The 24,411-nt window shown below is 35.4% G+C and overlaps 1 protein-coding gene across 2 annotated transcripts; it reads right to left on the reverse strand.

The window, feature by feature from the left end:
- Positions 1 to 1,299: 1,299 nt before the first annotated feature.
- LOC105053971 (kihadalactone A synthase LFS) lies at positions 1,300 to 18,149 on the reverse strand. 2 transcript variants are annotated; one of them, XR_833533.3, is made up of 12 exons: positions 17,942 to 18,149; positions 17,402 to 17,597; positions 15,758 to 15,835; positions 15,416 to 15,467; positions 13,383 to 13,504; positions 6,779 to 6,879; positions 6,614 to 6,672; positions 4,666 to 4,722; positions 4,435 to 4,480; positions 4,132 to 4,211; positions 1,646 to 1,784; positions 1,300 to 1,549 (listed from the first exon to the last, which is right to left on the reverse strand). XR_833533.3 is itself a non-coding variant. In XM_010935325.3 (11 exons), exons 1-11 carry the CDS (start codon positions 18,017 to 18,019, stop codon positions 1,718 to 1,720), a joined length of 936 nt encoding a protein of 311 aa, XP_010933627.1. In that variant the 5' UTR covers positions 18,020 to 18,149; the 3' UTR covers positions 1,565 to 1,717. The 2 variants fall into 2 exon arrangements, 1 of the variants encoding a protein (XP_010933627.1); XM_010935325.3 differs by lacking the exon at positions 1,300 to 1,549 and having other exon boundaries at positions 1,565 to 1,784.
- Between the last annotated feature and the right edge of the window lie 6,262 nt (positions 18,150 to 24,411).

Here is a 24,411-nt window from a genome sequence, read left to right on the forward strand (position 1 = left end):
TTTTTTTGTTTTTCTCTTTCTAATTTTTTTGGTGGCAAATAATATAAATTTTTTTAACTCCTCTTTCTCCTTCTTTAGTAGATAATAGGATTGTCCTTATCTGAGCCAATTTATAGTATTATTTTTTTTAATAAAAAATTTAAATGCTCATACTGTTTTTTATTTTGTTTATCTATAAATTAAAAAGATATTTCATAAAATTAATTTTCAAAATAATATTCGCGTGAAACTTATGCTATCATTTGCTTTTTCTTTTCACTTTTCTAAAAGCAATAAATTATTGCTTTCAAAAAGTCCAAAGATTTTACAAACAACTTGAAAAAAAAAAAAATCCATCATACATGCTGATTATTTTTTTTTTTGTTTTCATCTTAGATTTTTTAAAAACAAAAACAGAAAACAACATTTTTTTTTTCAAAAAATCTAACGATTTTACAAACAACTTGAAAGAAAAAAATTTCATCATACATGCTGATTAGTTTGTATCGTCTTTTTCTTCTAAGATTTTTTAAATCAAAAATAGAAAACAACAGCAATACACTGGCCCTTCATTTTTTTTTTTTTTTAATCAGACATTGTAGGAAAATGTTGAAGAAAAATTCTATCCATACCCGATCACTTAAATTTTTGATATTGAAATAGAATAACCAAAGAATAAGCGGTTCCATATGACTTCATTGAAGCTGTATAATGTGGCATAAGATGTACTAGGAATAATCAGCATCCTTATTTTTTGATAATTTTGTAGTTGTATCTGGAGGTTGCTATTAGCACAAATGCTACTCTCACATATTCTATATCATAACCTTTAATCATCATCAACATTAAAATTGCATGTATAATTTAACAATATAAATCTTAAGTGTAGTTGCATCAGGAGGTTGCTATTAGCACAAATGCTACACTCACATATTCTATATCATAACCTTTAATCATCATCAACATTAAAATTGCATGCATAATTTAACAATATAAATCTTAAGTGTAGTTGTATCAGGAGGTTGCTATTAGCACAAATGCTACTCTCACATATTCTATATCATAACCTTTAATCATCATCAACATTAAAATTGCATGTATAATTTAACAATATAAATCTTAAGTTTATATACACCACAATCGTGATACACGTAGCGGCTACAATTTGTTACTCGCACTTCCAAAGTAAATAACTCTCAAGAAAAATTTGAAGAAATGTCACGTCTGGTTAGAACCACATCTTACTATTGCGAACGCTTACACGGCCAAAACCACTCTTTCATTACGAAATTGACAGCTTTCAATGTTGAAAATTATAAATAAACAATCTGAAAATTTTGTGCCATGGCTTCTATTTAAACTTGTATCCATCTAGAGTATTTTCTTCATAAACAGTAGGAATTGAATAAAAACAAATAACAATATGAAATATGGACATCTTTTGAGAAGTCTGTAGTTCAACAGCTTTCCACAGCATACTGCATCTCTCACTGTGTGTCCACAACATAGCGCTGTGATGCGAAGCATCCTCCAAGATGAACAACTTGGAAGCAAACACAATTAAGAGCATCTGTTTGCAAGCAAATTTAACATGCAACTGCAACATTATTTTATGAGAAGTGATATACAGACATATGGAGAAATACAGGTATACAGATAACCTAACCTCTGAAATCATATAAATTGGGTTTACAGTAGTTATCTACATGAACCTGCTGTTCTACGTTCTCAACCCCCATCATTTAGAAGCGTATGAAGTTCTTATCCGCTCCTCCAGATGGTCACCGCAACGGATAGGAGGAAACCTGAACAAACAGTAACAATTTTAAATCAAATAGAGGCAAACCCACCAGCATACCCGCCAATAACTATAGTTGCTAATGAAAGAATGTTCACTTGCACATTACACTTTCAAATAGGAAAAACACCGTTCTAACAGAATCACTAAGAAATATTCTCAACTCAAATTTTTGTTTAAGCCACCAGTCTTAGCCAGTAGTTGATACGTCGTCCCTCTCGAGACCATGAGTTTAGGCAAGTTATGTATGCTTTGTTGGTGGCACAAAGGAATGGTTTGGCCTGGTTCATGATGGTTCAGCACTTCATACAAAGGTAGTTAGGCATGGTTACATGTTATGGCCTTATTTAATGTCAATTTGTTAAACGATAGGCAAATCTGTACCCACTGACTTTAGAGCTCTCTATTAAAAATGGAAGAGAAAAAAAAAAAAAAAACCTTAAAATTTTAAAAAAGAAAAAATTTATAAAGAACAAAGCAGATTCTTGTTGTTTATCTTGAATAATAAGGATCTTACTCCACAAGAGTAATAAATTGAAAATGCAATACTCACTAGTTTAACAAAAGAAATTCAACTAGGTTTAGTACAATGACAGTCTTCACAAGGAACCTGTATGCAGCACACACATATCATGCATGCAACTAATTCAACAGGAGTGTTTAATAGATGGCTGTCATCTCAAGCACTGATAAAATATTTCAGATTATTATTTTCATATCCAAATTAATAAATGCAATCCTATTTTAGGTAATTTGACTTCTTTTGTTTTTATTCCATTAAAAAAACATTCAAGAATTGTATCTTATTCTAGAAAGGAAGGTATTTACGAAGACTTCGCATGCGGTAGCCGGTTTCATCCCGCACTCTAGTGTTACCAATGCCAAGGCTAAAGCCAGAAAACTTTTCTTGTGGGGGCCAACATCATATTAGTAAATCACCAAAAAATTGCAATAGGTTTCCCACTAATCAAATATAATTGTTAGCAACTAAAATGTTCCTCGGTTTCTGAATGTAAGCGTGTGGGTAAAACCCTATTTCAAATTTACTAATATTTATTCCTGGTTTCTATCACCCAAAAACACTACCAAATTCTCTCTTCATAATAATAAGAAATATAAAAAAGAACACCAGTCATTCTGCAAAACCCTCAGAAAAGTACTGAAAGCATGCTTTATTCCAAAGACAGTTCTTAGAAAAGATTCATATATTTATCTAAAGAAATGGATATACAAGTAACATCAAAAGGAAAGTTCCCGAAAAAAAAATTTGAAGCCCTAATCAAAAGATTGTCCTTCAACTATAGAAACACATTATTTTTCCCCTAAACATGAAAGAAGTTAGCCTCTCTTAAAAGACAGAAGAAGAAAGTGAAGGACATAAATGCAGTTAGTTTCTTAATCTAAAATGTTGTTTTGGAAATAATCAGAGCAACTCAAAGCTAATCAAAATCATGTGGGAAGGCGTCTTTCTCTGCTTTGATATACAAATCTGCTCCATTTTCAGACAAATAAGGTGAATCAATGACCCCCTTTTTGCAATCTATGGAGATTGATTTTTTATTATTCTTCTTTTCCATGTACGCCTCCATCTATAAGCAAGCAACAACGGCAGAATATTGCTAAGATAAAAAGCCAGTCATTCACAATTATGACTCCTTTGTTGGGATGAACAGAAGAAGTGTAAAAGGTTTCCTTTTATGATGGGTTGGCAACCTGCCTAACACCTAACCGCCCATAGGTAAGAGTCATTTCAGTTACAGGCTGTGTGATAACTGTGCACCAGTTTTCTTAAGGGCCACAATGGAAAGAACCATGTGGAGTTTATGAAGCAGACCCTCCAGATTCTTATCAACCTCAGGCAAACAAATCCCAAACCAACCATCTGATGCACATGGCTGACATTTTGTGGTGAATAACAACTGGAGCACCACCTTCTAGTATGGAACCCAAAACCCTAGTCCCCACCACATGCCAAGAACCAGCTGAGCAAAGTAAATGCAAGTGATCAAGTAAAAGGTAAAATAAGATGAGAACCAATACATCCAATCTCAGCTTCTATTAATGCTCTTATGTTGTTTCTAACTTTGGGGATAGGAAAGAAACAAAGAACAATATTTTTTGTTAATGAATTGAGTGGGCTTATAACGGGGCTTGGGCTGGCAGCTCAGGATGTTGCATCATAATAATGACATGAGGAGGGTTAACAATTCCACCATCCATTTCGTATGGAAGTTTCTCCATTTGAGCTAGCATTTGACAGGAGCCTAAGCATGCAAGCACATGCTTGCTCACATGCAAGCATGCAGCATGCACGTACACAGACGAGCAGGGGAGGGGGGGAGAGAGAGAGCTACCTGGGAGGAGATGTCTCACCGCAACAACTTTCCAAGCATTCAACCACACAATCATAATGTGGATCACAAAAGAAGGCAACCTGATAAAAAGAATCACATCTCCATCAGCAGAATGCATAGCAAAACCCATTACATGAGTCTCCAAAGCATACCATCTTTTGACATGGTATGTGATTTGCAAAATGAATGAGGTAATAATCTTCCAAAAAAGGCATCAGCTTTCCTAAATTTCAAGCATTCATAAAGACTAAAAGTCTAAACTAGAAAAAAAGCAGGAAGCACTGGAGCAGATTTGGTAATTACAGAGTAGCGTTCTTGCCCAACTGCCAGGACTCTATGCAATGTCGATCTGCAATAAAGGAAAAATTATCATAAAAGATGCAGAATGTACAGTTATTAGGAATTTATACCAATGCTAAATCTGTGCAGTATGATAACATTGTCTTTCAGCTGGTAGACAAAAAATGGAACATCATCTTAAAGGAAGAAACTAACACATGTATAAAGAAGTCTAGCATGTAAAATTAAAATTACCTGAACAAACAGTTAGTCCACCTTTCTAACAGATCCCCAACATTAACAATGAAAGCTCTGCAGACACAGATCTACAGGTTAAGTTCTTATAAGACATTTGTCATGTGCAATATAAATTCATTTAAACTGGATTTGTGCATCAAGAAAATGGAAACATAGATGAATTAACTACAAGAGAAAGTTCAGAAATATGCGGAATGTTTTATATATAGATAGATGGATTAGCTACAAGAACTTAATAACCTACCAGAAAGTGAATAAAAAATAAAAGAAAGAAACTTGGCCTCAAGCAACAGATACTAAAAAACGAGCAGGAGACATTTTCTTGCCAGTTCCCTACAAACCAAAGTCAATTTTTTCAAAAGTTTATTAGCACAACACATGGATGCAAAATGGATGGCCACAATATAGTTTGAGAGTTTAGCTTACATAAAAGGCCATACAAATTGAGCATGAAGACCTTTGTCATCTTAACGCATGAAAAACTAAAAACTAAAACTCAATTGATCTGCATGTGTTTAAGCTATAAATCAAATCAAGCAAGTAATCATATTGTTAAAATTGTTCATTTTTTGCTTCACTTGACACATAGGTAGGAAACCTTGACCTTAGGAAATTCTCCTTCCTACAAATAGCCAAATCTGGGATCCAATACTGATACACCAGAGCTTGCTTCTCGAGTACTAATTGACACAATAAGGTTAATAAAAAAAACAAATCAAATTATTGTTTCCTTTTCCCTTTCCTAATGGATGAATTGAGTGTGATTCATTACAGGTGCAAATTGAGCAGTCCACACTGATGCAGATCAAACTTTGGGTGGGCTTGGGCAGTTTAGTGGCAGGCACCAAAGTGGCACACACCACCAGCCTTCAGTTGGTAAAAACCAAATCGATTTTAAATGGGTTTGGGCTTGAGCTAAAGTGTTGGGCATCCTGACCTAACCTGAAGAGAGTATATATAAATATTTAACTAAACCCTAATCATAATTCATCTCCATCCTCCCTTCCTGTGCCTCTTTCTCCCTCTCTCTTCATATATATAGATACATACAGACACACATGTGCATGTGTGTTAGGGCAACAGAAATCTAAGAGGAAACCCAAGACCAAGCCATTTCTCTATCTATGGGATTAAAGGAGAAAAACCCTCAGACCAATCCAACCCCCATCTTTCCTCAACCTCCCTCCCCTGTCACTTTGGCTGTTGCTCTCCTTGTTGGCTTTTGCATCCCATTTAATTGCTTTTTTAAAAACAGAGATTTTCTGTTTTGTGCTTAGCCAACCAATTTGATATGACCTGACCTCCCTCGATCCAACCCAATCACATTCAAAACCGGGCCTTGAGAATTTTGCTTTTATTTGGCCTTGGTCAAGGAACTTGAGTTTGAGGTTGGTTGGATAAGTTTCCAGGCAGAGTTCATATGCAATGGGCTGGACTTGGATTATCCTCTAACCTGATCCAACCTGCCCAGGTTACACCACTAAAATTGACCAACCTCAAATTTATAGAGACCCTTGTCAAACAAAAATTACCGGTTGGATAGTTTCGGAGAGAACTATCTCTTTGATTCACTTAGTAGCTCCTAGCAAGTGTTTTTCTTCTATTTTTCTTCTACATATATGAAGAATTGCACCATTAACTATAACATATAAAACGTCCATTTTCATAATATAAACTAATTAGATGTCCCAAAAATATATATATATATACATTCAAAATACATGTCAATAAGGCCACGGATTCAATGATTGTACAATACAGAAATTGGTCTAATATCAAAGATAAATACAGGGTACCCCTGTTTAATCATAATATGAAGTAGATAAACGAAAGAAAATAAGCTAAAATTCTTAACAGGTTGTCTTTATACAATTTCCACAATCCTTATACTATTTACGTCTCCATGTACCATAAAAAAAAGTTGAAATTCTTGTCCACTACTTACCCATCAACATGATGAACATCCTCCCATAGCTGTGAATGTTTGTCTTTTTCCCTGCAAATCTTTATAATTCGAAAATTATGTCATAAATGTACAGGGAAGTTTAAAGAACAAGTGTACCAATTATCTATAGTCCAGAAAAATGCAGTGCATCTTTATAAGACATGCCTGAAGACCAGGGACACCATCAGTTACTAAAAGTGTAACCATTCCATAGTCAGAATGGGCTGATGCACCAAAATTACCATAATCGGAAGCAGCCAATTCACCTGAAAATTGGATTTATCAACAAATTTATAAATAAATTGAGTCTGACATCTAAATAAAATCATATTTTTAGTTAATAAAATTAAAAAGGGGGAAATAAAAGAACCTTGCAGGCTTTGCTTACTCTTCATGAAATCAATCACAGAAACATAATAATTTCTCAACCTTTTCATTCTAAAATAACAGAACTGTGGTAGATGCTAAAAAACAGAAAAGCAACAGAGATCTGTTTAAAAAGCAATCTCGTTCAATTGACTTGCTCAAAGTCTAGACAACATAATAATGAGAATTTCTGGTCTAAAAGGTGTTTCCCCTCAGGTATTGCCAGACATTCTGGACTGCGGAAGTTCATTAGTAAGCAATTTACATATCTGTTTTATTTTCAGTTCCTGCTGATTTCATGTCCTCTGGCTGTTTATAAATTTTTCCAATACATTTCTTTGAAAAAGTTAGAAATTCATGGCATGTATTTTTATTGTTAAATTTACGGTAGTAACAACCTTAGCAAGATTAGCAAAATATACATAATCTAGCATGCACTATGCATGTTTGAGAGAGAATTATCTTTTAATACCTAGGCTTATGCATCTCAATTTTGAAGACCCAAAATTACCATCAAACACACTACAGAGTTATTTATAATTGTTTTTTTTTTCCCCTTAAGATCTTTTAGGCATATGCAAATGGTCCAGGTCTCACTTGAAAAGTAGCACTGTGTAGGTTCTTAAAAGAAAAAAAAAAAAAAAAAGAGTTTTGAGTCTCAATCTCTTAGCAATTTACCATTCAAAAATTTACTTGTTTTAAATTAATAAATATATATGAAGGGCCTGTTTAGATGATTGGACTGAAAATCCTATGGAATTAGGCTAGGCCCATGAAATGCCGTATCGGGCCGAACCGCTCGGTACGGAGCGTACCGAACCAGATCGGTGGCCAGTCGATCCGGTTCGGACCTATTTTTCGAAAAATCCATCCGATCCGCACCGAACCAGGTGGTTCGGCACGGTTCGGAGCCATACCGTCCAAAATCAGACGGTATGACTCGATTCGACACTGTTCGGCGTCGAACCGAACTGTACCGACAGCACATGGAGGGTGGGGCGGTGTGGGTGTTGTGGTGGAACCTGGGCTGTCAATTATTGACAGTCGGGCTTCCTTTTCTCAGTAAAAGCTAAGAGGATCTCTCAGAACTTCCGAGAGACGCGTTCTCAGGCTTTTGACGACACGAAGGATCGAAAACTCCCGAAAAAATTAAAAAAAAATTCATCAAATTGCAGCACTTCTTCGAGGAGACGACAATTTTCGATTGGGAGTAAGGTAATGTATTATTCTTTTAGTAAATATTTTATTTTTTATGTTTTAGTAGTTAAAAAAAAAGGATAAGAACAAAGAAATAAGAAAATAAAAAAAAAATTATGCCAAAATTTTGTGATTTTGGTATGATTTGATCATATATGATAGATCTTTGAAAGATCTACATGATAACACTAAAATTATTGATTTTTATTAATTATTTATTTTAAATATATATATATTTATTCGTAAAAAATTATTAAAAATATAAATTAAAAAAAATTATAAAATCAAAATCATGTTTAGAATGATTCAAGCTACTTGAATCTAACCTAAGATTTTTTTAAATTTTTAAAATTAAAAAATATTTTTTAATTATTTAAATAATAAAAAATATATAATCAAATAAAAAAATATGTAAAATTAGTACTATATTTTAGCTAATTCAAAAATATTATTTGAAGCATATAACATATTTTTTTTGAATTTATGAATTTTAAAATTATTATTAAAAAATTAAAAATTTATATATAATATTTTTAATAATTATTAAACTGTTGTATTTTGTTATACTTGCAGAAATGAGTAAGAAGAAAAATCTAGTGCGTGACATTGGTTGGGATCATGGCGAGATGCTCTCGGTTCGGCATCAGTGGAAATGTAAATGGTGCAACATAGAATTCAAGAGAAGAAGGATTACTAAGTTGAAGCAACACTTGTCTGGTAGTTATCCTGATGTGTCCATATGTCGGAAATGCCGACAAAAGGTCCGACAGCTGATGAAGAAGCACTTCGCTGATTCGAAAGCAGCGAAAGAGAAGGCAAAGTAGAAGAGGGCAGAGATGGACCGTCAAGCTACAGAGCCACCTTCCTATTACTCTAGAGAGTCAGAGGAGGCTTTCGCTCCCGATGATAAGGCACAGATTGAAGCTGCCATTCAGACGAGCTTGGATGATCAGTACCAGTAGGAGGAGATGACCAGATATAGAGAATGATTTGGATCATCATGCTACGAATCGGGATCTGGATCAGCGATCGATGGGGAAGAATCTGAGTTCAAGAGGACTATCTCAATCAGAAAGCCTGATGGTAAAGGAGACAGACACAGTATTTCATCTTTATTGGAAGCTTTTGGCAGTAAGAGGAGGTCTTCCAGAAACATTCCAACAGGAACCACCATCCATGATTTGAATTCACATGCTTTTTCCAGCAAGGATTCAAAACAGCAGAGGATCGACACTATGGTGAAAAAGAATAAGAAGGATATGTGACGAGCTATTAGATAATGATTTTATTTCAGCCATATTTCAGCAAATACAGTAGACAATCCTTACTATCGATCTGCCATTTCAGCCATAGAGGCTGCCGGCCAAGGTGTAAATCCTCCATGATCTAAGGATAACTATGATCAGTTTCTTGACAGTAACAAGGAGAATATGCAGAGATGGATTACTTCTTACAAGAATAAATGGCCCATATATGGACTAATAGTGATATATGATGGTTGGACCGATCAACTAAACGGAGCATCATCAATTTTTTGACATACTGTGATGAAAAAATATTTTTTTACAAATTAATTGATGCTTCAAATAAGATGTACGACGCCGCATACATCCTTGGTCTGATGGAGAAAGTGATTGATTCAGTAGGTGAGCAGTATGTCGTGCAAGTTATCACAGATAATGGGCCACAATATAAGACTGTCGGAGAGTTGCCGATGGAGCGGCGACCGCAGATATACTGGACCCTATGTGCTGCATATTGTATTGATCTTATGTTAATGGATATTGGAAAGATTCGTAGTGTGCAGCAAGCAGTGAAGATTGCCCAGACTATTACTAGATTCATCTACAATCACATATGGGTCCTTTCACTGATGCAGACATATACTGGAAAAGAAATCTTGAGATCGGATGTCATACGGTTTGCTACCAACTACATAGCACTTGATAGTCTTCTTCAGAAGAAAGCAGCCTTAAGTCAAATGTTTGTCAGTGCCCAGTAACAGGAGAGCAGATATGCGAGGACCGGCACTGATGGAAGTCATGTGGAGAACTTGATAACGAATCAATCATTTTGACAGCGGACTGAGAAAATAGTAAAGTCTATTAAACCATTATACGAGGCGCTTCACACCGTGGATAGTGAAAGATACCCCCAGATGGATTTCTTATATTATATGATGGAGAGGACAAAGAAACAGACCAGTAAGAATAATCCAAAGCATGCTTAGAAATTCATTAACATCATTGAGCGCCGCTGGGACTATCAAATGAATAGAGATTTGCATCTAAACAATAAGCACGAATTCAAGAATACTTTAAAATATTTTTTTTCTTATACTTATAAAAGTATACTAAATCAATTATGAAATTTATTTGCAGCTCATTATTTGAATCCGAGATTCCAGTATACCATTTCTAGGATAGATATGGATAACGAGCTTCTTGCTGCTCTTCGTGATGTGATATATAAGATGATGTCCGATCTAAAAATCGCATTTTTGTGTCTGCAAGAGGTATGCTAGTTTAAAACATATGTGATTATTCAACTAAATTCAATCTGTAATCAACGACATATTTATAAATTTAATAAATATATTTTTTACAGATGAAACAGTTTAGAAAGGAGTTAAACAACTTTGGAGTCCCATCAGCTGTCGTAAGCAAAAAGAAGATGAATCAGATAAATTATATATCAATAATGAGTAGCATAGATTGACATCACATGCCTAATAATATCATGAAATTTGATATGTAATTTTTTTTTGCAACTGAATGGTGGATTCATTTTGAAATATCCGCAGAACATTTGAGAGGTGTGGCTGTCCGCATTCTTTTTCAGACGGTCTCTGCTAGTGGCTATGAGCGCAATTAATCAACTTTCGTCCTTATCCACAGCAAACAGAAAAACCGTCTGACACAAAAGTACCTCAACGATCTTGTATATGTTCACTACAATCTGAGGTTGAGGCTAAAATACGTTCAGGAAGAAGTACAACTGAAGTACACTGATCCAACACTAGATAATTATGCTGACAGGAATGATGATCCGATCATCGAATGGCTTGCAAGTCAACAGCAAGAACCAAAGCTTGATGAGCTGGGGTCTCCTCCATGACCAGCCAGTGTGATTGCTAGAGAGATCAGGATGGATCCAGGATAATGGGCAGATAGAAATATTCTACATAAGATTCCAACTGATCAGTCACAGTCTGAGAAGATACAGAGGAATCATTCATCACGATGTCCGATACATCCACGCAGAGGTTTGAGCGAAAAATATTTAGACAAGATCGGTTAGCAACGAGACATCTATTCTTCCAATCATAGAAAACTCAATCACAGAGGGGCACAAGGAGAGGAAAAAGAAAGACAGTTGCATGTGTACCATTCTCGAGAATTCAAAAGCTATCTGGCTCAGATTCAGAGATCAGAAAGAGTGATGATGGTACTAATAGTAATCATAGATCTGATGACTGAGGAACTAGAGGATAAGATACCACTGTTTATAAGACACCACCGTAGGGTGATAGTCGATTCACCGATAAATCCCGATTTACACATGCCACACAAGATAAGGACCACGATGGACGAGTCAGTCTCTCATGGTGGACAAGTCGGTAGAGACCGCGGGGAGCCGATTTCATATAGATGACAGACTCCTAAAGGTCATCCAATACACGATGCAGCTGTAGACGATCTTGCACATGGAGTAGGATCCATGGATGAATCTGGATCATCCTCACATTATGGATCATATTATCCATAACCACCTTATGATCCATATGAATATGATGCATCCGAGATATCGTCTTCCAGTGGTTACTATCCTATGCAACCTGGAGCATCTTACAGATCAGATTTTGCTACCGGTATATTTGAATGGGCTCCTCAATAGCCATACCATCATCCCGAGGATATCTCTAAGAGTCAGAGTTTGAGTGAGAGATTTAAGATGTCTTACAATACAAAGAGGATGCCTTATGAGATAAATATTTAAGAATACAGTACTTTTTGATTAAAGGGATGGACTGATGTTCCTCCAGACTATGTCAATGATGCAGATATTTAAGAGCGTCACAGATACTTGACAAAATATTAGATGCAGAGCAGATCTCGAAGTTAGTATATCATTCTTTGTGCTTTGTATTTTAAAAGTTTAGATACATTTTAATGCACATTTATACATTTTCTTTTTAATTTTAGGATGATAGAGTTGTAATATAATGTAAATAAATATATATTTAAAATTTTAAATTAAATTTTTTTGTACCACTATCAAACTCAAAAATTAAACCCAAACATGTCAATAATATGTAATATAATATAATTTTTGGATTATAATTATGAATTAATAACTTGAAAATACAAAAAAATAAAACAAAATAAAAAAATTGTATCGATACCGAAAGGATACGTCGGAGTGTACCGTGTGCCGGCACGGTACGGTACCGGTACTATACCGTACAGGCCTAATGCTGGTACGGGTACCAATATCGGTACAATGATCCTTGGCTAGGCCTTTTTTTTTCTCTCCCTAGAGGATTCGGACCGGCCCACTCCAAAGCTATTTCCAGGTAGTTATGAATATAAACCTAATCAACCTATAATCCTACAATTTTGCTAATTGTACTAGCCCAACCCATAAATCCCATAGGATTTTCAGCTCAATCATCCAATAGACCCTAAAAAATAATAACTTCTTAAGCATGCAAATAAAATATATATGTTTCCCTATAATGGCATAATTTCATCTGGTTTAATGTATCACATGGTTTAGGGTTCCTATCTCCTCCTCGAGATCTTTTTACAACTCTTCTTATGTTTTCAGAACCCCCACCTCCTCAACTAACTAAAACTGTTGTTGATGGCATCAACAAACCTCTGCATATCTTTGGAGCTATTATATATTGCTTTATATTCTTTTTGCTTTGTTTTAATAATTTCTCTACAGATTTAGATGTTTCTTTTTTAAATCCAATAAATTGAGGTGCTTCTCCCTCTACCAAAATAAACATAGAGATAGATTCAATACAAGACATATGACAAAAACATATCACAAAGCCAACAGCATGTCATGAGAGAAGCTAGTCAACTAGTGTGGATGAAAAGATAACCATGGACATAGCCAGCTTGTTGTTAATTAAAAGGAGATAAATTTTATTGATACTTTGATAGTGAGGGATGATCAAAGTATAGCAATTTACCTGGATAATGTATTAGGCGAAGAAATGACATTGGGGAATGAAATGCCCCAATTTTCTCGAAGAACTGATCATCAAGGTTCAAAGCCAAAGCAATCAACGAGATCAATCTTTTGCCAACCGTCCTAAGGTAAAGGGAACACCACAGGTTTATACAATAATATATGTTTGGCCTCAAAAATTTTAATGTGATTACTTTTGTATTTCAAAAAAGTAATAAGCATGCAAGGAAGAGAAATAAACTTTCTTATATTTAAATTAAGAAAATTCCTTAATGGAGGAAAAGAAAGAAAAATCAATCAAGTATTTTTATTTTATCACAACATCTATTGAATTTTCCATTTTTGATGTTCTCTTCAAGATGAATTTACGCTTGCAGGTGGTTTCTAAACTTTGTAGTCCCGCAAAAATATAATACTGAGATTCTTATAAAATTTCTTTGCCTAGTCTTTCTGAAAATTTAAGCATTGAATATCAGCTGAATGAATGATTCACAGCAATCCAATACGGTAATTGCCAGAACCTACATGAAATGATCTGTTTGAGCCAAGCCAATTATTTTAATTGTGTAAAACTAAATTGATTCAGTTTATCAATGAAATATGAACTGCATAAAGTCCTTTTACGTATGCATTACATGTCCATGCTAAAAGAAAATATAACACCCTGAGCTACAATGTTGGGGCCTATGCCTGTGCATTTCTGTGCCATTGTCTTCTATATACCAAATTTAAAAGAGAAACTACTGAGTCCCCTAACTCTGAGAATGCCTTCAATTGCTTCTCTGTATTTTATTATATATAATTTATCACATATGAATAACAAAAATTTAAATATTTTAAAATGAGTTAATGATATTTAGAGTTGCTATAGTGGATCATTCCACTATATTGATATAAAAAATTTGCAATGAACTTGCCAAAAGCTCATAATTATTTAATGGGACCATATGCTATATACAAAAACTCATGTACAATGCTGATACCTTATCACCGGTGTTCCTTATCTACCACACTAACATATTCTTTGAAAAAATGAAAAACTCTCAAATTATTCTCAGCCTTTCACATGACCCAATGATTCTCCAAACTAATCTCCATCAATGAATCGGTCAAGAACTATTCAATTATTCTTGAAGTATACAGATTTTATGAGTTATTCAAGACTAACTTCTTAAATGTAATGAACTAATAATACCATATATTATTGCTATTGTTTGCAACAACAAATGACACCATATATTGTTGCTAGTGCTGGCATATTAAGTTAGTAACCCAGAACCTACAATGGTATTGCCGGTGTAAAGTCCTCAAATTCTCTTCCCCCACCCCCCCCCCCCCCCCCCCGCCCGCAAAAAAAACTATGGAATTTCAGAAATTATGCATGAAATGTGAAAAAAAATTATAGCTGTTTTCTATATTAATTAGAAGTTTCACTAAGCCCATATAACAAGAGCAAATGGATATAGATTAGTAGGTACAGGATGTTTTCGAAAAACTTCAACTAGCTATTCAGCAATCAGTGTAGAACTCCCTAATTTTTATTTCAAGGTAACTCAGATGACTTTTTTCATTTTCATATTAATATATTCAACTTCAAATAATCCCACCCCTTAAGACCAAGTTATATACAAATGTGCCTGCTACAAACATCAAACATGTGGTACATCTAGTGCTTATATTATTTCTTTTTCAGCATCAGTCCTTTAAAAGTTCTAAATCATTCATAGAAATCTATATGAATAGCAAGGAACTCTGAGTGCTAATGAAATTACAATTTAAATAAAATAGTATCTAAAAATCTTCAAATTAATGATAATAAAACAACATTGAGAACTCCTAAAACATTCATTGAAATCGATATGAATAGCTACAAACTCTGAATACTAATGAAATTACAATTTAAATAAAACAGTATCTAAAATCTCCAAATTAATGCCAGAAATACAACATTAAGAACACATCGGACTTTCCCCGATGTTGCAAAGCATATGATGTTCATAGAAATAAATAGCATGTTTGGGAAAAAAAACTTACAGGACTTTTTCATAATATGATTCCATTGTGATTCTCCAAAATGGCAAACTTTCTAAAATTTCCTAGCCAAACAACATGCAGATACTTTAATAGACTGAAACATGAAGAGTATGATAACAAAGGTTACAGAGCATTCCTAATTCCAACCTCCAAAGAAAAGAAGCGTTTCCATTAAATTTTACATTTTGATAGCATCCAAAATCTTTAAGCCCAGAGTAACAGCTTGTAAAAAGAAAATCAAAGTTTTTGATATCAACTGTCTTCAGTTGGTTTGATAGTCATAGGAGACTAGGAGTTGACTGAATAATCCTAGGAGATAATAGTAATAAAACCAAACTATACCTTCTGAAGGCCATTGATTGTTGTTTTGCAGATTGCTGCCTTCCTCAGGACCAATGTAGAAACTCTCCTTCAAATCCCCTATATTTCAATTAAAAAAAAAAAAAAGATGAGGCCCCTTCCTGTTTGATTTTTTACAGACAAAAACTCAATGACACTCTGGAAAAATGCATAAGAAACCAGATGTGCTTTGTAAGAAGTTTTAGACGAGTATACACTGCATGCAAATTCAGAACTTCTATCATGCACTTCAACTCTAAAAACCACCTATACACTTCTTCCACTTGAATAGAAGAACAAACTTGCACATCACAATCAAACATAAATATACCACTTATTGAAACAAATGTATGCAGCAGTTTCTTCCAATGAAACTTTAAAATACCAGCTTGTTGGTATATTTTAGATGAAAAAACAACCCTTTGTGATGCAAGAGCAAGTATTGTATCATATGCTGCTTACATGTAGAGACCTAGCAAGTAGTAAAGCCTATAGCTCCAGATAATACTATCACACTGCAAGTTCAAAGCCCAAAGACCTGTCTTACAATAATGAATCTATGGAACTGTTACCTTCATTTGTTTCACAAATATTTTTAATATGGCCATATATTGACTTTAAGTTGGAAAACAATTAAGACAAGCTGTCCTTCTTATACTAACCAAGTGCCAAGCTTTGCCAAATGGTGGATATAGCCATCACCACTTGAAAGTGTATTTGGTTATATGCAACTGCTACGCATCGCACACTTGTGATTGCCAACAAAAATGCATGGCAAGGTTTATGAAAATGGTTATTCCATTAAGCTGGGGCCTATGCACAAACACATTAATGTGTCACACTAAATAATCAACCTCAAGAATCCAATTCATGAAACAAAATCACTGAATGGAAGGTGCAAGATTATTTGTGCATGAGTTATTATCTTTCCCTAATCCCTATAGTGCCAATCATAATATTGCATATAATAAAGATGGTGCAAATTGCATGGTTTCAGCCGACTGTGAGTTGGACTAAGACATCCAACCAGGACTCCCTCCAGATTTTATGAAGCTATTGTCATTGCCTATAGTGCCAACCATCATATTGCATAATATCTTTCTCACAGAAAATATGCAAGCAAAATCTCATCATAAAACAGCAATGTTGGTTGTGTTTAAACCATCGCTTTCAACCACCATAAGAATTTTTCCTATTTTGCCAAAAATAATAGGATGTAACTCTCCATAGTCTTTTTCACCATACATGAAATCATTCCTTCTGTTTTTATTAACACTACATCATTTTTTCTATTAAACAAACCGATGTGCAAGTGAAACTGTATGCCCTTTTCACTGGCCTAACAAAGGACGTAAAACTCTCACAAATATCATATATGAATGCAAGAATACCACATGTTTACCAACCTTTGCAACACTGAGTATATTCCCATTAATGGAATATATTCCCAAACAAAGACTACTGAAATAAAGCAATGTCATACGAAACTCAAGGATGAAAGATAAATGCAACATGAGTATGAGTCAGCGCATAATAGTAATCAAAATAAAGCACTTTCGGTACCAGAAAAAAATTTCAATAACTTGCATCAAAATTGTAGCTAACAACAAGAATCACAAGAACTTGGCAGTATTGTAAGAGATGGACCTTCAAATTTGGATGAAGGATCAAGGGTCTCGGCATACATGGGAGTATAGCCCCTGTGAGCCCCATTGCGTTCAAGCTTCATCTTCTCATCTAGAGGCAACGAGAAAAACTTCTTGCTCTCTTCAAACAACTTCCGAAAAACACCATCCTCGATTCCGTGATTTATCAGATAGAAGAATCCATACTCCACGCACGCCTGAAAAGATTCCGGCATCCGTAAGAACCATATCAATAATATTTCCCACAAGCACGCGACTTCAGGACGGATACAAAGGAACAAAGTTTGCCTTGATCAATAGCTAAGATATCAGTTCTTGATGGCAAAACAATCCACTTATTATGCAGCAATAACAAATGATCAAAGGACAAAAGGCGTGGGTTGACAGAATTTAGCAGAGAAAGGAAAAACAGCTTAGAAAAACATAAGAATAAGTGTCTGGGAGTTGGAAAAAGAGCGAAGGGGTGCGATTATGGTACAAAGAAGAGATGTTTTTAGGGTTCTTGGAGCAGTTTCAGGACTTGGGAATTAGAAGAAGGAACCTGGCGGATCGATCGAGCGGCGGCGGCGCGGTCGGTAGAGGAGAGGTCGATCAGAGGGAGGTCCAGGTTCTTGGACATTTCTTCGCAGCTTTGTCCTCTCAGGCTACAGCTACCAGTTTCCGAGACCGGCGATTGCCCGGCTTCAGGGGCTTCTTATCCACTGATCAACGGCGTCGTCGAAACGACGCGTCGGAAGCAGATCTCCGGTGCAAAATATACGGTAGCATATTAAAATTAATCCTACTCGTTATTATGTAAATGAGATGAATCGAAATCGTTTCCACCAAGATCTCAATTGATTATTTTAAAAATATAAAAAATTTAAAAAATATATATATAAAATAAAATTATTTTTTATTAATCTAATAAAAAATATATATATAAAAAAAATAAAATTACGATACAATACAACTAAACCAAGTTGATCTTCTTACTGCATCCGATGATAGATGTATCTTCTTGAATCCTTTGTCTTTCTCCGTACAGACAGCGACAGGATGGCTGGAAGACTTGGTACAGAAACTTCAAAGAAAAAATATTGATTGAAGTGGATATATAACAGAGAAAGGATAGCAACACTAGGATTAGAACCTCTCCTAGATTTGATGGGATGTGGAAAAGAGATCTATGAAGGAATATGTTGTGCTAGGGTTAGTACCTCTCTTGGACTTATGAAGAAAAGGAAGAGGGAGAGAGAAAGAGAGAAGCTTGAAGAGAACTTAAGTGTTGGCTTGATTGAAAAAGAGAGAAATCTTGGGATTCTATTTATAGAGTGAGGAGGCTAGGGTTTCATGAAAAGAGAGAAGGGAGTAAATAAGGACCCTTGGATCTTCATATTGATTCTCTTCCGTTGATCAATAAATCATATTCACATTTAGTTCCATTTATCTTTTAATCTGGGCCTTTGATTGGAGAGGTTACTTCTTGATCCTTGATCTTTAAGTTGCGTTCACACTGAAATAAGAGCTAATTGCTTGGTTCACTCAAATCTGAACCAATTTAAGTCCAAATTGAATCGTATGAACCCAAACTCCCAATTACCTACAAAATAGACTAGATAGTATTAAATTCTTAATAAAATAATATTAATGATTACAATATTTAGTACTTCTAGCGTTCTAAATTAAGTATTCATCACACTCCCCCAATTTGAACTTTACTCGTCCTCGAATAAAATAGATATATTAGCATCGTACACCAAATTATCCTTGAATTGAAAGTTATCCTAGACATTCCTAACTATAGTTGATATCCGGCTAGATCATTAAAGAGGTACTTCATTGGATTATCAATTCGACCCAATTAATGATTGAGTATTAGCCATAAAATTTTTAGAGATCTTCTTTCACCGATTTCCCACTCTACTTTTTAAGTCCTCAAACTTAATGTGAGCAGGGTTTATTGTCTTCTTACAATTTAATCTCCTTATTTTTTTTTGAAGAAATATTTACATGTATAGTCAGTACAGTGTTCTAACCCCTTAAGCTTTTTAATTGACTCTTATAGCGAGCTTTAGGCCAATGACTCCCAAACTGGTTGGCTTTAGGACATTAGGTGTAAGGCACCCCTCAGGCTTACTAACTCAAGTCAAAAAGGCTACGAGTTAAAACGGATTATACAAGAGGTTTCTTCACATTCTCATCTTTTGACACGAACAACAATGCTTACTTAGGCGAAGGGACCTGTTTACTTAGTAAGAAATGTTAAAAACCTTTCTTTTTTTATTTTATCTCTCTTTCTTTTTTTTTTTTTTGCATATCTCGACCTTTCCACCCATATCCCCATAAAACAGATTCTTCATTGAGATGGTGGAAAAAAGGTTTTAAAATTACTTCAAAATTTAGTCTAGTCTAAATTCTTTCATTAATTAGGTGTCTTTAATAATTTTTTTCTCGATATCTCTAAAATTATCTAGACCGTTAATCATTTATTGATTAGAGTACCTAGTTAACTTCAAATTGAGATAAAATTTAGATGCACAAAACTAATTATTTCTGACCATACTCGAGGACTTAATTAGTTATTCTCCCTCCAACTTAATTTTCATTGTCCCCAATGGAAGAAAAGAATCATAACAAAGCAAAAATAGAGTGGACACCACCTGAGTTCGATGTGTGTAATATTGATTAAAATATCGTTCATTGCTGGGCTAGTGTGTTCTTGACTCCATTGACCATGGTGCTTCCCCCAACTTGGTTAATTATCTTTTTCAAAAATTTTTATAAAATAAAAAAAAATGGATAACTGAAAAATAAAATATTGGATTGCCTCCTAACAAGCGCTAAGTTTAATGTCTTCAGCCAGACCAAACCAAAGTTCTATTGTAAACTGGATCCTGTAATTCAATTGAGTCAACTTACTTACCATCTCTAATTTCATCCACATAATGTTTCAATCGTTGGTCATTTACTTTGAAGGTATTTCCCTGTTTAGGATCTTTGATTTCAATTGCTCCATGAGGGAACACCTGAGTTACGACATACGGTCCATCCCAACGTGAACGGAGTTTTTCAGAGAATAGTCGTAACCTCAAATTATAAAGCCACACTTTTGGATTAGGTTCGAATATTTTTCGTGAAATGTATTTATCATGATAAGCCTTAGTTCGAGCCTTATAAATTCATGAACTCTCATATGTTTCATTGCGTATCTCTTCTAATTCGTTCAATTATAGTCTCCTATTACTACTCGTATTTTTCATGTCAAAATTGAATTACTTTATGGCCCAAAATGCGCGGTGTTCTAGCTCTACTGGCATATGACAGGCTTTTCCAAAAATGAGTCGGTAAGGAGACGTTCTTATCGGGGTCCTGTATGCAGTACAATAGGCCCATAATGCATCGTCTAATCGTCCAGACCAATCTTTTCGATCAGGCCAACCGTCTTCTCAAGAATTCGTTTGATCTTTCTGTTGGAGACTTCCGCTTGACCACTAGTTTGGGGGTGATATGGTGTGGCAATTTTGTGAGTAATTCTATATTTTTTCATTAAACTTTCAATGTGTCTATTCGTGAAGTGTGTACATCCATCACTAATAATGGCTCTTGGGCAACCAAATCGACTTAAGATATTCTGTTGGATGATTTTGATTACCACCTTGTGATCATTCGTTCTGGTTGCCATAGCCTCAACCCATTTAGATACATAATCTACCGCAACCAAAATATATTCATATCCATAGGATGGAGGAAAGAGGCCCATAAAATTGATTCTCCAAATATCAAAAACTTCCATGACTAAGATGGGAGATAGGGGCATCATATTTTTTCTAGAAATATTTTTCGTTTGCTGACAGTGCAAGCACTCAAGGCAAAATTTTTGTGCATCCTTAAATAATGTCAACTAGTAAAACCCACTTTGTAACACTTTTGCGGTCGTTTTTTTTCCACTGAAATATCTCCCGCATGCATGAGAGTGACAAAAGGTAAGTATACTTTGATACTTACCTTCAGGGACACAGTGTCGAATCACTTGGTCAGGGCAATGTTTGAACAATTTGGGTTCCTCCCAATAATAATGTTTGACCTGTGAGAAAAATCGATCCTTCTCCTGTTTTGTCCAATGGAGAGGAACTTACCTTGTTGCCAAGTAGTTAATGATGTGGGCAAACCATGGAATTTGGTCAGAGAATGTTGTAAAAAGTTGTTCGTTAGAAAATTTCTCCTTGACTTCATCTGTACCCATCGTATGATCAACTAAGATTCTAGAAATGTGATCAGCGATCATATTTTCAGAACCCTTCTTGTCTCGAATTTTTAGATCAAATTCTTGAAGCAGAAGGATCCATCTGATCAATCGTGATTTAGTATCTTTCTTTGAGAGTAGATGTTTCAAAGCCGTATGATCAGAATACACTAGAACCTTAGGCCCTAACAGATATGAACGAAATTTATCAAGGGCAAAACCACCGCTAGTAGCTCTTTTTCTGTCGTAGTGTAGTTCAATTGAGCATTGGATAGAGTTTTGCTAGCATAATAGATCACATGTAGCTCCTTATTGATTCTTTGACCTAAGATGGCCCCTATTGCAAAATCGAAAGCGTCACACATGATTTCAAATGGAAGGGATCAATTAGGAGGTTTTATTATGGGTGCTGTTATCAGGACTGTTCGTAACGTGTAGAAGGTTTGTAGACATTCTTCATTAAAGACAAATGGTGTATCCTTGGCCAGCAGATTGCACAAAAGTCTCGATATTTTGCTAAAATTTTTAACGAAGCATCTGTAAAATCCAGCGTGACTTAAGAAAGATCGTATTTGTCGAACAAAAGTGGGGGGTGGTAGTTTTGAGATGACATCAATTTTTGCTTTATCTACCTCAATCTTTCTTTCGAAAATAATATGTCCCAATACGATTCCTTTCCGAATCATGAAATGGCTCTTTTCCCAACTTAAAATCAAATTTGTCTCCGTGCAGTGCTTAACGACTTTGGAGAGGTTATGAAGACAATCCTCAAAAGTGGTTCTAAATATGGAGAAATCATCCATAAATACTTCAAGATATTTATCCACCATATCCAAAAAAATGATCAAAATGCACCGTTGAAATGTAGCAGGTGCATCGTAGAGTCTGAACGGCATACATCGAAAAACGAAAGTGCCATAGGGGCAAGTGAAGGTGGTCTTCTCTTGGTCATCCAAAAATACAGGTATCTGATTGTACCCCGAATAACCATCTAGGAAACAAAAAAAATGTTGACCTGCTAGCCGTTTTAGGATTTGATCGATGAAGGATAATGAAAAATGATTCTTTCTAGTAACGGTATTGAGTTTCCTATAGTCAATGCACACTCGCCAACCAGATGGTGTGCGAGTAGGAAGCAATTCACCTTCTTCATTCTTCACCACAATAATACCTACTTTTTTAGGTACTACTTGAGTAGGACTGACCCACTTACTATCGGATATGGGGTAGATGATTCCAGTGTCTAACCATTTTACCACCTCTTTCTTCACTACTTCCCGCATATTTGGGTTCGGTCTCCTCTGCATGTTTCGATGGAGTTTGGCATCTGCCTCGCAATGAATATGGTGCATACAGATGGAGGAGTCAATTCTTTTTAGATCGATAATGGACCAGCCGATAGCCTCTTTATTTTCCTTCAAAACACCAACCAATTATGCTTCTTGATCCGGGGTCAAGTCTGATGCAATGATCACCGGAAGGGTGTCATTAGGTCCTAGGAATGCATACTTGAGTGTGGTCAGAAGTGACTTTAATTCTAGTGCAGGTGGTGATTCTAATGATGGGGCTGTGGGTGTATTGGCTAATACAGGCAATGGCTCATACTTGATTGTCCAATGGGGAGTAGTTTCATCACTTGATGTATCAACAAAAATATTTATTTCTTCACTACCTCCCTCCATATCACAGTCGTCCACTCTAAAGTATGTCAAATGGGTGTCTCGAAAATCATGTGCAAAAATCATTGATGTTACTTCTTTTATAATATCCTCGAATGTATCTATCTTGAAGCAACTATCCATTGATGGTCCCTGGGATGCACTAAACACATGTAATCTCAGTTTCTTATTCTCAAATAATACGTCTATGACTCCTGTCCTACGATTGATGCACACATTTGCCGTAGTTAGGAAGGGTCTTCCTAAAATAATGGAAATTTGCTTTTGATTGTCACTCAGTTTCATGTTAAGGACTAAAAAATCAACTGAAAAATAGAACTCATCTATCTTGACCAAAATATCCTCGATCATCCCACGTGGTATCTTAATTGATCTATCAGCTAACTGTAGAGTGACCGATGTGGGTTTCAATTCTTCAAATCCAAAAAGTTCATAAACCGAGCTAGGTAAAAGGTTTACACTCGCCCCTAGATCTAGGAGAGCTTGTTCGATGTGAAGGTCTCCTATAACGCAAGAAATAATAGGGTTACCTGGATCTTTAAGCTTTGGAGGGGTAGCGTGCTGGAATCAGAGCTAGCTTGTTCGGTGAGGCATACTTTCTTCGGAAGTTGTGATCGAGATTTACGTTTCTGAGTGCACAATATTTTCAAAAATTTTGCATAAGCTGGGACCTGTTTGATTGCATCTAGAAGGGGAAGATTAATTTGGACTTGCTTAAATAATTCTAACATCTCATCAAGTCTTCCTCCTTTATTATCCACAAGAGTGAAGGCTTTTAGGGCACTCGAAAATGGGGCTTTAGGCAAGTAAGGTGATTTCGGTGCAGTTGTTCCCTTTTCTACTTTTGTGTCCTCCTTGCTCTTAGATGATTTGGGCTTAATTAGAGGTCTAGGGTCGGTCTCATTGATTTTACTCGTGTGTTTAATGACCTCCCACTTTTGAGAGTCATAATTGATTTGGCGTGTTCAAAAAAGGTATCTGGAGTATTGGAGCTCTCAACCATGAATTGTCCTCTCGGATTGCTCTCAGATTGACTAGGTAATTTTTTTCCTTCTCTCCTACTGACTGCGGTTCTTAGTTGACCTATTTGGGTCTCTAGCTTAGCAA

This window comes from Elaeis guineensis, chromosome 11 (assembly GCF_000442705.2).
Source record: "Elaeis guineensis isolate ETL-2024a chromosome 11, EG11, whole genome shotgun sequence".
Taxonomy (NCBI): domain Eukaryota; kingdom Viridiplantae; phylum Streptophyta; class Magnoliopsida; order Arecales; family Arecaceae; genus Elaeis; species Elaeis guineensis.

What these genes read in the sequence shown, in the direction of transcription:
- LOC105053971 (XM_010935325.3), bottom strand. Translation starts at nt 18,019, where the DNA reads ATGTCCAAGAACCTGGACCTCCCTCTGATCGACCTCTCCTCTACCGAC. An exon ending in CCGCTCGATCGATCCGCCAG is followed by an intron (nt 17,598 to 17,941) that starts GTTCCTTCTTCT and finishes GAATCTTTTCAG; the next exon opens with GCGTGCGTGGAGTATGGATT. An exon ending in TCCTTCATCCAAATTTGAAG is followed by an intron (nt 15,836 to 17,401) that starts GTCCATCTCTTA and finishes ATTGAAATATAG; the next exon opens with GGGATTTGAAGGAGAGTTTC.